The sequence below is a fragment of the Melitaea cinxia genome, chromosome 29 (genome assembly GCF_905220565.1).
Source record: "Melitaea cinxia chromosome 29, ilMelCinx1.1, whole genome shotgun sequence".
NCBI lineage: Eukaryota > Metazoa > Arthropoda > Insecta > Lepidoptera > Nymphalidae > Melitaea > Melitaea cinxia.
Window position 1 is genome coordinate 5,708,485 of NC_059422.1, and position 13,787 is coordinate 5,722,271.

General features: G+C 34.5%; 1 protein-coding gene across 1 annotated transcript in view; it reads right to left on the bottom strand.

Moving 5' to 3' along the window:
- Positions 1 to 211: 211 nt before the first annotated feature.
- The window catches only part of LOC123667835 (lens epithelium-derived growth factor), a 22,516-nt gene continuing 8,940 nt past the window's right edge, over positions 212 to 13,787 (bottom strand). The window contains exons 10-17 of the mRNA XM_045601673.1: positions 11,623 to 11,787; positions 10,450 to 10,551; positions 9,517 to 9,651; positions 8,804 to 8,985; positions 6,383 to 6,509; positions 5,227 to 5,331; positions 812 to 1,323; positions 212 to 465 (exon numbers count right to left, since the gene is read on the bottom strand). Coding sequence (XP_045457629.1) covers positions 409 to 465; positions 812 to 1,323; positions 5,227 to 5,331; positions 6,383 to 6,509; positions 8,804 to 8,985; positions 9,517 to 9,651; positions 10,450 to 10,551; positions 11,623 to 11,787 — 1,385 coding nt within the window. The 3' untranslated portion in view covers positions 212 to 408. The remainder of the gene's footprint in view (positions 466 to 811; positions 1,324 to 5,226; positions 5,332 to 6,382; positions 6,510 to 8,803; positions 8,986 to 9,516; positions 9,652 to 10,449; positions 10,552 to 11,622; positions 11,788 to 13,787) is intronic.

Sequence of the window (13,787 nt, forward strand, 5' to 3'; positions counted from 1 at the left end):
TGATGCCTTAATTGTATTAAATTTGGTAGACTGAAGTTTGGGGTGTTTTAATTTTTTTTTTTTTTTTAATGACCAATTTCATAAAAAGTTCGATGTCTAATTATTATTAAAAAATTGGACGATATATAGTATATTATATATACTGATAGATTTATAAATAATTGTGGTATAAACGGGGAACAACTGAAATATATTTGTATCATGCAAATGATTCATTAAAAAAATTCTCTTTATTCATAATTAAAAACTATATTAGAATCTAATATATCCACCATAACTAGGTTATTAGTCTATTAACGAACAATTTACAATATGTAATTTATTTTAATTCGTTAATTTTTAATTTTTATTATTTAACTTCATTCGGTCACTGAACGTGGGTAGTTCAAACTTTGTTTTTTTTTTTCGTTAAAATTTCGACTTTCTTTTTGTTGGTGATCTCGGAGGCGGGTCAGTCTTCTTACTCTGGAAAATACAAAAATTAATGTGAAGGATTTATAGCTTCGACACCTAAAATAAAATCATAATGAAAATAAATATCGAATAACTTCCGAATGACTACACTAATTTGGATAATTCCTTTTTGTTGTTCGTTATTGTCAGAACGTAATTTTTTTTTTTTTGAAATTCGAAGTAAAAATCGAAACAGAATAATAAAATTTGGCGGTTTTAAGTTCGTAGGTTTAGTTTATAGAAAATATGTTTAAGAAATAATTAACATTAAATTCAACATTTACCTAAATTAATTCATAGTTAACATCAATACATAGGTAAAAGGAAGTTTCAATTAATATAGTTAAGACATATTTACCTCTCTCGTTCGCTTCGCTCTGGGCTCATCTTCTACCTTTTCCTTTTCCTTCTCCTTCTCTTTCTCCTTATCTTCTCGCTCGCTCTTACCTGTTTTATCTCCTTTTTCTTCTTCTTCTGTATCTTTATCTTTCGACGCATCTTTTTTTTGTTCTTCACTTGAGCTTTCTTTGGAATTCTCTATACTTTTTTCTTCATTTTCTTGTGTTTTATCTGTTACCTTTTCTTCGGCGTCTGTATTATCCTTACTATCTTTTTGCTTATCTTTATCGTTTGCTTGATTATCTTTACCTTCTGCGTCCTCGGTATCGTTTTCCGTGTCTTTGTTTGTGTCTGTCGATTCCGCATTATCTTCTTCAGCTTCTACTGGTTTCTCTGTTGAGTTTGTTGTTTCTGTTGTCTCTTCTGTGTTTTGCTCTTTTTCCTTTTCTTTCTCTTTCTCTTCTTGTTTTCTAGAAGATTGTCGTTTTAATGACGGTTTTGGTGTTGCGTTGTTAGGTTTCTTTGTTTTAGCTGAAAGACAAAATACAATTAACATATATTTTTAATTTAGTGCGTAAAAGACATATGTGAAATTTTGAACTCGGAGAAAAATCATGTTTATTGAAATAATGTCGTATTCTGACTTTTACATCCATTATACCCGTTTTTATATTACCCATTTAGTTGTTGATAATAATTTATATCGGCAAATTTAAAACAAATATGCTTTTGATAAGTTGATAAGGGCAGCTACACTATACATTAATACAAAATATTTATAAAAAGGTTACATATATTTTAAAACAGTTTAAGAGCCTACATATAGCATTATATATATTCACTTATTTAACATCAACACGATAAACAGTGACAAAAGAGTTATAATTAAATGCATAATAATTATAATAACATTTTTTAAAAGGTGCTTGGCGAGATCATTAATGCTCGATACGGCCCAGACAAAAAACCAACTACAACTTTCTTTGTCAACCTAGTACCTAGCGACAATAACAAACATGCAAAGGACATTAAATATATTTACCATCAGTCGGTTACCGTGGAAGACCCGAAAAGGAGAAATACTGTAATACAATGTCAAAGATGCCAGCAATACGGCCACTCAAAAAACTATTGTATGAAACCATACCGGTGCGTGAAGTGTGCTCAATCACACAAAACTTCTGATTGCCCTAAACGTGACCGCAGTACACCAGCCGAATGTGCCCTATGCCACGGTGCGCATCCAGCTAATTACAAGGGCTGTAATGTTTACAGAGAGATCCTCGCCCGTAAAATGAACAAAAATAGAGCTCCCACATCAATTGGAAAATCTACAAGCCATCCGCCAGAAAAAATAGTCCCTGTCCAAACACATGACAATACAAGACACAACAGCCAGCATGGCACATACGCCCAAGTCTTGAAACAGACAAATGTTGAGACAAAATCTACGCAGCAAGATGATTCAATGTGCAACATACTTATCAAACAAGCAGAAAAGCTAGAACTACTCTTACAACAAATGAGTACTCTGATGGGACTCTTAACAACGCTCTTGTCGAAACTTACAACATAGGCTTGCGGATTGCAACCTGGAACATAAATGGGCTTGCACCCAATAAACAAGACCTTGAAGTACTAATATCGGAACACAAACTGGATCTTGTACTAATATCGGAGGCTCACTGTACGCAAAAGAGCAAGATAAAGATACGTGGATTCTTTACTTACCTTACCAACCATCCAGATGGTACAGCTCATGCAGGAACCGCAATAGTGGTTAAGGAAAATATAAAGCACCATCTTCTAGCTGAGTACAAGACGGATTACATTCAGGCTACTACAATAGCTCTAGCGGACAACAATGGACACCTTACCATGTCAGCGGTTTATTGCCCCCCAAAACATAGCATAGACACTACCATGTTCTCAGCTTATTTCGCTACGTTGGGTACTAGATTTGTTGCTGGAGGTGATTGGAACGCGAAGCATACTCACTGGGGCTCAAGACTAATTACTACGAGGGGTAGACAACTCAAACAGTGCATCGATACAATGGGCCTGCGCATCGCTTCCACTCCTCAACCGACATACTGGCCAACGGATAACAACAAACTGCCAGACTTGCTGGACTTTTTCATTACCGGTGGCATTTCCGGGGGCTACCTTAAAGTCGATCCATGTTTTGACAGTTCGTCTGATCACACTCCTGTAATACTTACATTCAGTACTACTATAATCGAGTTTGAAAGACCCATGCGCCTTAGTAACTCGCATACGGACTGGAGTGGCTTCCGGGAATTTGTTGAGGACTCTGTGCAACTAAACATTAAACTGAAAACTACAATGGAGATCGATGCAGCGCTGGAGAGATTTACCAAAGTTGTCCAGGAAGCATGCTGGCGGAACACCCCAGAGTTGAAAAAGAAACGTTTGCACACAAATTACCCCCTTGAAATAAGAAATAAAATCGCAGAGAAACGCAGGCTTCGCCGCAGATGGCATCTGAGTCGTCATCCTGAGGACAAGAGGGATTTAAATAGAGCTATCGTCGAATTGAGGCAAATGATCAAAGAGGCTGACGACGACACACTTCAAAGCAAACTAGAAACTATGACAGCAACTAGCTCTACCAACTACTCGCTGTGGCGATCCGCGAAAGCAGGTGATAGACCTCAGGAACTTAAGCCCCCTATCAGATCTGGTGATGGCGGATGGGCCAGAACAAATAAACAAAAAGCAGACTTGTTTGCAGAACACTTGTCAATGGTCTTTTCGCCTAATGAGGCTGCGGGTCAAAACCTGGACATTGATGTGAACTCGATACTAGCCCAAGACCTACAACTAGATCTACCCATTAAACCTGCATCTCCACAGGAAGTTCAGAGGATCATCAGAAACCTTGATAACAGGAAGGCCCCGGGATTCGACCTGATCACCAAAGAAATACTCGTGCAATTGCCAAGAAAGGCCATCGTCCTCATCACAGCGCTTTATAACGCTATGCTTAGACTCCAGTACATCCCTAGCTTATGGAAGGTTTCACAAATCATAATGATCCACAAAGTAGGCAAAACACCATATGATAAAACTTCATATCGACCAATTAGCTTGCTACCGGTACTGTCTAAAGTCTTTGAAAAGCTGTTACTCAGGAGATTAGCTCCAATTCTCATGGAGCGAGATATTATACCGAATCACCAGTTTGGCTTTAGACCTCAACATGGAACCGTGGAACAGGCCCACAGAGTCTGTTCATCGATACGAAGGAGCCTAGAAAACAAGGAATATTGCTCGTCGGCTTTCCTGGACATACAACAGGCTTTTGACAAGGTGTGGCACAGAGGTCTACTCTGCAAAATAAAACAGACTCTACCCCATAGCTATTTCCTTATACTGGAATCATATCTGTCTGGGAGAATTTTTTACGTTAAAGAGGCTGAGGAAACTTCAGATTTCTATGCAATAAATGCTGGAGTACCGCAAGGGTCAGTCCTTGGACCTGTGCTCTACACGCTCTATACGGCTGATCTGCCCTTAACACCCGGCGTTGTAACTGCCACCTACGCAGACGATACCGCAATTCTTGCTTCTAGTGCCGATCCTAGACAAGCATCGGATACGCTACAAGTTGGCCTAGATAAAGTGAACAAATGGATGCAGACGTGGCGGATAAAAGCAAGCGCTACTAAATCGGTGCAGGTAACTTTTGCCCTCCGACACGGAAATTGCCCTCCGGTAAAACTTGGAGACAACATACTACCCACCAGCGATTGCGTAAAATATTTGGGTCTACACCTCGATCGTCGTCTAACATGGAAAAACCACATTAAGGCCAAGAGGGACGAAATATCCATACAACACCGGAATCTGTACTGGATGCTAGGTAGAAACGCAAAACTATCGCTAGATAACAAGCTCTTGCTTTACAAAGCGATAATTAAACCAATATGGATGTACGGGATACAGCTATGGGGAAGCGCAAGCGACTCTAATGTGAATGTAATCCAGAGGCAACAGAACAAGATACTCAGATCTATAGCCAATGTTCCCTGGTATGTCACCAACAATGAGATCATGCAACACCTATCGATGAATTCTGTGAGGCACGAGATCCGGTCCAATACCTCAAGATATAAAGAAAGGCTATTAAACCACCCGAATGAGCTAGCCCGTCAATTAACTATCGAAGACTGTATCAAAAGGCTAAGAAGGCATAACATACTGGAACTACAAAACAGACAGTGAACTGGAGAAAAACTGAGAGTAGATGTCTCATTGGAGGCACACTCAGCCACAGACGAATATCACAACCAATTTGCTTATAGTTAGGACAGACTGATTGCAAATACTACATTAAAGAAAAAAAAAAAAAAAAAAATATTTTTTAAAAGAGTATCGATCAATATATTATAGTCTAAGACTATTATTTACCTGGTGTTGATTTAGCCTTCTTTCCGGAATCCTCGTCTTGCTGTTCCTCTTCATTCGCAGCTTCCACTGATGCTTTCATTGTATGTGAGGTCGGCATAGACATTTCTGTTAAAATAAACATTGATTTCTTTAAATTCTTTAGATTACTAACCACTACACAGATGTTTACAAAAGCCGTGCTATACAGAACTCTTTCTACCAACCTTGGTATGAACACATAGTCTATAGCTATATAATAAAAATTATATAATTCAATGTATAACATGCAATAGAATAGGACATGAAAGCATTCTAAGAATTGCAAAAAGTCCGCTGTAAAAAGTTACACGTTTTGATTTAAAAAATTATTTATTATTATTTTATTTATTTATTTTTTTGTAATATTCGTGAAATTATGTCTTTAGTTAGTATTTACTCAAAACAGTTTTATTTCATTGGCGATTTAAATACAGACTAATTACAAACATCTGCCAGTAATTGCTCAAATGATAAATCGCACAAAAAAAAACGCATGTATACACTAATCTATACAAATAAATATGAATCGCCGACATATATGTACGATCATAACTTCCGAACATATGCACCTATTATATTTTTAAAAAAAATTACGCGAATTTATCGGGAGGACCTCTCGTGACCATGGATGCTCTAAAGTATCCGAAATGTCGGGCATTTGCAAACCTAATAAACCGTAATAAATTTACAAAAAAATTGTTTCATTATAATGTATAATTTATTTTTGTGATCATTGTTTGTATAAAAAAAAATTCAATACTTTCACGAAATAATGATGGCATAAAATTTGCCGGGTTAGCTAGTAAATAATAATAATAATAATAATCTTTATTGCACACCATTAAAAAGTTCAAACAAAAGTAGTATAATTAGAGGAAGATGTACAAAGGCGGTCTTATCGCTAAAAGAGCGATTTCTTCCAGACAACGTTAGGGTATAGGACAGCGCATAGAAAAGCGATTAGGAAGTGTACAAATAATTGTTATAGAAATTAGAATACATCACAATAGATTATAAAATTATATATACATATATTCATACATACATATGCTTACACACTTACATCCATTCACATATACACATATACTCATATATAAATATAAACAATTCATAAATATTTAGTTAAACATATAATTACCTAAAGGTTCGTGTACCAACTCGAGCAGTTCATCTGAGGACAATTTAGATGTGACTTTCTTGAACAGCGCCACTCTCTCCATGAAAAATTCCCAAAACGACAACCCCTCTGGAGTTGTGAAAAGGTCCTAAAATAAAAATTAAATTAAAATTTGTATTAACCATAATAATATAATAAATAATAAAACTCTTTGGTACTTTAGTCAAGTTAAGGGAAAAATATAACATGTCCAAAAGCTAGGCCAAAGCTTCGTTTAATTCAGATCAATTTTATTTTTTCTTTTCATGAGTTTAGTCTCAATGAAAGCTGTGAAAATGAAATCAAGCAAAATTAAATAATTGAAACCAATCATTGCATCGACGCAACGGTTACAGCACTGGTTTATGGCTGTGCGCTGGCGGTTGCGGATTCGATCCCCGCTCATGACAAACATACATACAGTTACTATACAGTACTGACCATACAGATGCTTGCCGTGGTCTGGGCGTTTGTGCAGTCCTTGTGGGTCTCCCCACCGTGCCTCGGAGATCACGTTAAACCGTCAGTTGTCATGTGTACCTCATAGTGATCGTTATTCGTGAAGGGAATCTCTTTCTTTCTCTTTCTTTTCTTAATATTGCAAAACTGAACAGTTTGTTTGTTTAAACACGCTAATCTCTAGAACTACGGGTTCGAATTGAAAAATTATTTCGTGTCTATAGTCTATTTCACGTAGGATGGGTACGGTGACACATGTCAAATTAACTCTATAGTGAGGTGACCATGCATAATTAATTGATGTAATTCGATTATCGAGTACAAATGCGGTTAACCTTTAATCGATTATATAATTTTTTTTTTAAACTGCTTACTAAAAATTAATCATCGCTATAGTGAATAAATAATATTTTAAGGGTGGTGTTAAACGCGAGAAATGAGCTATCGACAAACCCATTAACACAGCTCACGTGGCAAATTATTAGTCGTTCGCCTTTACCCTCCGGTACTTTAGTCGAAGAATGAGCAGTGTCGTCTGTCCATACTTTGCCAACAGTATGATTGGCGTTCAACCATGTCTAGTCAAGGAATACTACGTTGTTCCAATCCCTAAATGTTTTTCGCCTTTTCTAAGAATGTCACAAAGTTTTCACGCACTTTTCCGTTTGTTAACTTTTTTATTTTATGGAAATCCAATTTTATTTAAAAGTCGCCATAACGATGTCACACTTCCATTAAATAATTTAGCACCTTTCAAAGACATTAATTATTGTAAAACTGTGGGCAACTCATTTCTCTGCTAATAATCATATTCAACCTCAACGACCAAACATTTATTTCCTTTACCTCTTTTTGGGAGTCGATAACTTATTATCTTCCATATTGGTGTCACCATACTTTTCTTTACTTATTTTTGACACTAAGCTGTGTGGCTACGGAAATAAAGAATATAGCCACCAGCGTCTCTTCCCGTGGGTGTCGTAGGAGGCGACTAAGGGATAACACAGTTCCACTACCACCTTGAAACTTATAAAGCCGACCGATAGCGGGATAACCATCCAACTGCTGGCTTTGAAATACACAGGCCGAAGACGGGCAACAGCGTCGTCAGTGCGACAAAGCCGGCCCAGCGGTCACCAACCCGCCCAGCGTGGTGACTATAGGCAACACACATGAGTTCACGCCATTTTTTGGCACGAGCTTGTGGAGGCCTATGTCCAACAGTGGACTGCGATAGGCTGAAGTAATTTTTGACAATGTATTACGCCTAATTCAAGTGCCTGTGCAACTAGATCCACTATGTGGTTGACAGGTAATAATGGACCGCTATTTTCTCACTTCCGTTCAAAGTTTTCCCGAAAGCGGACAACCAATTGACTGTTTGAAACGGTCTTCTTTTGTTCTTTTCGGCATTTTACAGAACAGAACACACACACAAAATGAATAACTCAAAAAAAATAATAACAGAACTTAACAACAATAAAACAGCAACAAATACAACTATAGCAACTGGCAAAACCAAAACACGGGAAGCACACAAGAGACAGAAAGTACTAATTGAGATATCTCGAGTCAGTGAGATGACGCGATTCACAAGATGGCCGTTACGATTATTTATTTTAGCCGATTACTACGTGTCAATCCCTATCATTAAACGTTTCGTTTCATGCCTGTAATTTTAAGTTATCATTTTTTCTGTACCTTTTTTATTTTGTTTAAAATGTAAAAACGCATATATAAATACAATTTCAATCTAATCAAGCATTGTTATTTGCTTTGGAAACTAATTGGTGATTTTTAAAAATGTAAATTTATCCGATTTGTTGAAAATAGTGAGCATGTATTGGAACATATCAAATGTCACCGTACCCATCCTATGTGATATAGATTATAATAGTCCATTTACCGGGAAAGTCTATAGGCTATATTATATGCAGGGCTCACCCGCATAGACCCGTAGAGCGCGTCCGCTTGGCGTCGAATCCGTAATGCATGCTGTCCGAACTGCAGCACTGCTCGCTCACTGAGGTCCCACGACGGTGTGTTGCCTACATAGGCTCTCATACGTTTCACTGTTTCCAGGCAGGTCGGGTGCTTGAGCAGCATGAGTGGTTTCACGTCTAGCTCTGAAACAATAATCATTTATGTTTTTGTACTACACTTACACACATACAGTACGGGATCGTCTGGAAGAGATTGCTTAAAGCAATAAGACCGCCTTTGCATGATGTCAGTGTATCTACTTTTTGTTTAATTTTTTTTACTGCTGTTTTTTTGTACTAAAGTGTTTTACTATGTCTATGCAAACAAGTAATAAATAAATAAATACACTTTAGTTTTCTTCTTCAGGGACCTTGCAAGCACACTGTCGATCCTATACTCAACCCTCTCCAATAGCTTTGGATAACTACCATAGAAACAAAACAATCACTAGTTGTAATCTGTATTATTTAAAAGCTTTGATCTGAGCTAGTTATTGATATGAGATACTTGCAGCCCTGCCTAAATAAACATGAATTTTTATATGGTTTGACTAAAAACAACTATTTGAATTTTATTTCTACAAAAAAGGAGCTAACAAGATCTAACAATGGTAAAGCCTGCTCTGTATAATAAGAAAAATCTCTCTTGACTAAGATACCGTGATAAAAACATACCCATTAGTTCATCCAGCAATTTCAAACAAAGCTCTGTGTCAGCCTTCTCCAAACACAAGCAAGTTTTGATCTTGGCATCCAGTTCTATTAACTTCATTTCAGTCTTCAGGAACTGAACACGAGATTTCTTCTCCTCTGTAAAACAAATTTATTATTATTTTCATATTACACATCATAACAATGAAATATATTTTATTGCATTGCTTTTCGTGCTGGATATAATCATCCTCCCCCCTTAACTTAGGGGTATGAAAAAAAGATGTTGGCCGATTCTCAGACCTACCCGATATGCACACAACATTTCATAAAAATCGGTCCAACTGTTTCTGGGGAGTATTGTAACTAACATTGTGGCACGAGAATTTTATAAGATTTGACTGTTGGCGCCATCTATCTGCAGACATTTAACTGCTTAATCAACTTTAAACAACCGCTCTGGTGTGGCGGTGCGAGTAGTTGCCTAAAACACCGACATTTGCAGGTTCGATACCCGCTCGGGATGGACATTTGTATTTGTACAAATGTGTCTTTCCAGTTTTGATGTATGTCCTTGTTGTTCTCCCTACCATGCCTCGGAGAGCATGTTAAGCTGTCGGTCCCGGTTGTTATCATGTACACCTAATAGCAATCGTAACCCACAATATGATTAAACTTCAATACTTCTCGTACACTGAGAAAGAGGCTTATTTGTTAATTTTGTTCAAGTTGACAGAAACACTGAACAATTTTTAGTATCTTTGATATATGATATTTTGTAACAATTTGTTTTTTTTTAATCACTTGAAAATAAATTTAATTCTTGAAATTGACACAGCCTACATAACTTGTCACAGAATTGTTAACTAAAGATTTGTTCAAGAATTTAAAATGAACATTATAATAAATCAGAAATATCCTATTTAAAAAAAAAAAAAACAATAACGCTCGACATACCTGTTTCTCTCTCCTTATCCAAAGTAGCTTTTTCTTCATCGGTAAGGTTTAAGTCCATTACTAACTGAGCCAAAATTGACTGTGCTGTTATTTGTCCCTTTTCTGAAAATAAAATTTTAATTTAAAAAAAATATTACAAAGATATTAAATATCGCAACTTTATTATATTTATTTATTTATTTATTTATATATACTTAGAGTGAATGCCACAATTATAATATAATAAATAAATATCTACACAATACACACACGGTCGTCTGTTCCTAAAGTAAGCAACTTAATGCTTGTTATAATGTTTGTTTGGTTACAGCCGACTGGTATAGCTACATATATATATATATATATAATTTTTTTTTTCGATAAATATTCTTATAAACAATACATATATAAACATATAAATAAATATTTATATTAGACCCAGACTCGGGGTGGGAATCGAACCCACAACCCTCGGAGCAGAAAGCAGGGTCACTACAAACTGCGCCAACGGGCTAGTCCAAAAAAAGATGAATACATTGTTGGTAGATGTCACAGTTTAGATTTAACGAAGGTAACAGGTTCCTTGTAGTTTTATTTGCGCTCTTAAAAGCAACACAACTATGTAAATATTAGTAATTAAACGAAAATAAAACACAATCATGTTATTTAAATAGATAAAAGAAAATATATATAATTTTTTTTTTTTGTGCTTATCTGCTATAGGCCTTTAGGCTATGAGCGGATTTGCTGCAAGCCGTATGCCGAAGAGTCTCCTCATCAGGAGACCCTTCATTCCTTCATTCTCTGTATATCGTGGCGCTTCAGTTCAGTAATATATATAAAAAAAATAAAATCTAAACTGGACATTTCCTTTTTTTTTTTAAGGTTCTTAATATGACTGCTTTTTTTAAATTTTTATTTTAATTTTTTTTTTTAATTTTTTTTAATTTTTTTTATGTTACCTTACAGATGACCGATTTCGATCATTGTTTTTTTAATCGAAAGGTGGTGCTTGTCATGTCATTTTTCCCCCATTCAATTTAACGAGATCTGAATAATATTTCTTGAGTTACCTCTAATTATCCGTATTTACTTGACAATTCAGCTAGTTATGAATAAAATTTAATCTTACTTAATTTGGATTAGTACGCAACCAACGTAACCCTATTTTCATAATTATTAGTAATAACTTACCTAATTGCATCTTCAATGTTAGGGCGTTGGATGCAGCTTGCCTATCCCACTGTAACCGAGAATTTTCATTTTTGAAGCTGGTCGGTCTCGACTGGAATAGCTTGATACCAATGTACTGACCAGACGGTAAGTATGCTATTACGATGTTTTCTTTTTCTGGATCCTCTGTGAAGATAAAGTTTAAATGTGATATAGGAATTTAAAAACAAAACAAAAATGGAACAAACATACAAAAATATTATATAGCCTTTATCTTATAAAGCCTATATCTTATAAGTGTATCTCTGTCTTATATAGGCTTTATATAGTATAACCTTCCTTGATAAATAGGCTATCCAAAACAGAAAAAGTTCAACTCGAACCAGTAATTCTATCATATCGTAGTCGTATCGTAAGTCTATCATATCGTAGTTTTTATCTATTTATTATTGATTTTTCCTCCTAAATTTGTGCACACTTCTAACCGCTGCTACTGTATCGTGTCCAGTACCCAAGGTTATCTGGAAGAAATCGCTATTTAGCGATAAGATCGCCTTTGTACATCTTGTATTGTATCTTTCTTTATATGTGTCTGTATTTTGGTGTACATTAAGAATAAATAAATAAATAAATAAATAAATCCTCTGATTGATGCATTATAACTTTTCAGCTTTATAATATTAGTAGGGATATATTGATTATAAAATTTTTGTTATTCTGTTTTCTCTAATTAAAATATAGCCATCTCACTCAATAATAATATAGCATTCTCGTGGTAAAAAAATATTTAAAATCGATCTAGTAGTTATAATTTCCTTACAAACAAAATCTTTCGACACATTCGATAATTGAATGATATGACAGTGTAATATTTTGTTTTATGATGTTTGTTTTCAAATTTTACTATGGTTTGTCGTATTTATAATTAACTTTTTAAGGAAATTCATTTATGGGTTTTGTTGCTTGAGTTTATTGCAGTCATTTGAGAGGACTATAGGCGGTATATTTCAAATAAATTTTAAATAAGAAGTCTCATTACCTTTCAAAAACCAAATTTAACATATATATTAATAAGAACAAGTTTTAAATTAATAAATTAATTTATTGACATTGAACATTTCATAGATATTAAATATTTATTTTCATTCGAATACAATTCTAGTATTTTCCTGACTGTATCTTCAGCTTCCGCGTTTAAATGATTATCTCGTTCAGGATGACCGTACTTCTTGATATAATCTGAGTAATTATAGTTTAAACCCATATCCCCATACTGTGTAGACATTGGTACAGCTTTTGTTATTTTATTTAAATTTCCATTTTTAAATAGTTTTAAAAATTCATTAACGGGTTCTTTATTATTGACAGTTGAAATATCATTATTTAATTTATCATTGTTACCTGCTAAAAAATCATTTTGATTTTGTATATTTTCACAACTTTTCATATCTAAATTTTTATAAGTTTTATTCAATGATGTAACTGAACAAATTGAATTATTACGAGATATATTATCTGATATAGATTTTTGGGACATTTTGTCTGACTTTTGCGATACTTGCGAGGCGTATAATTGTATATCTTCATCATTTAATACATTGAAAGAATTTAAGATGAGACCATCTAAAGAAAACTCTTTATTTAAGTTATATTTTGGCGGTTTATCGGAACCTTTATTATATGTGACTCTTTTTAATGGTTCCAAATAATCAGATGAACTATTAAATTCATTTTGACTTTGATTGGGTGAAATTAATTGAAAATTTTCCATAGCATTGTTATATATGTTCTGTTTCGGTGTGTTGTTTTCATTATTGGCAAGTTTTACTGGAGCCACAAATTTTTTATTTTTATATCGTTTAGACGGGGGGTTTGAATCTTTAGATTTTCTCTTGTTTTTTGAGTTCACCGTAGTAACGTTATCTGAAAGATGATTTTTATAATTGGACAATATTTATATTTAAAACTACTAACATTTTACTAAAAGTAGAATTTAGAAAAATTACTTATAACTATTATTTAATTATTAGTAATTTTGCGAAAATTATGTTTCTAGATAAATCTTTAGCAAATATTGTGTTTTTAAATGATTATAATAAAGGAGAATTTTAATTATTTGAATAACATTTTTTTAATACATATTTAAATAATTATAAATACAATAAATATTTCCCAAGTACAATTAT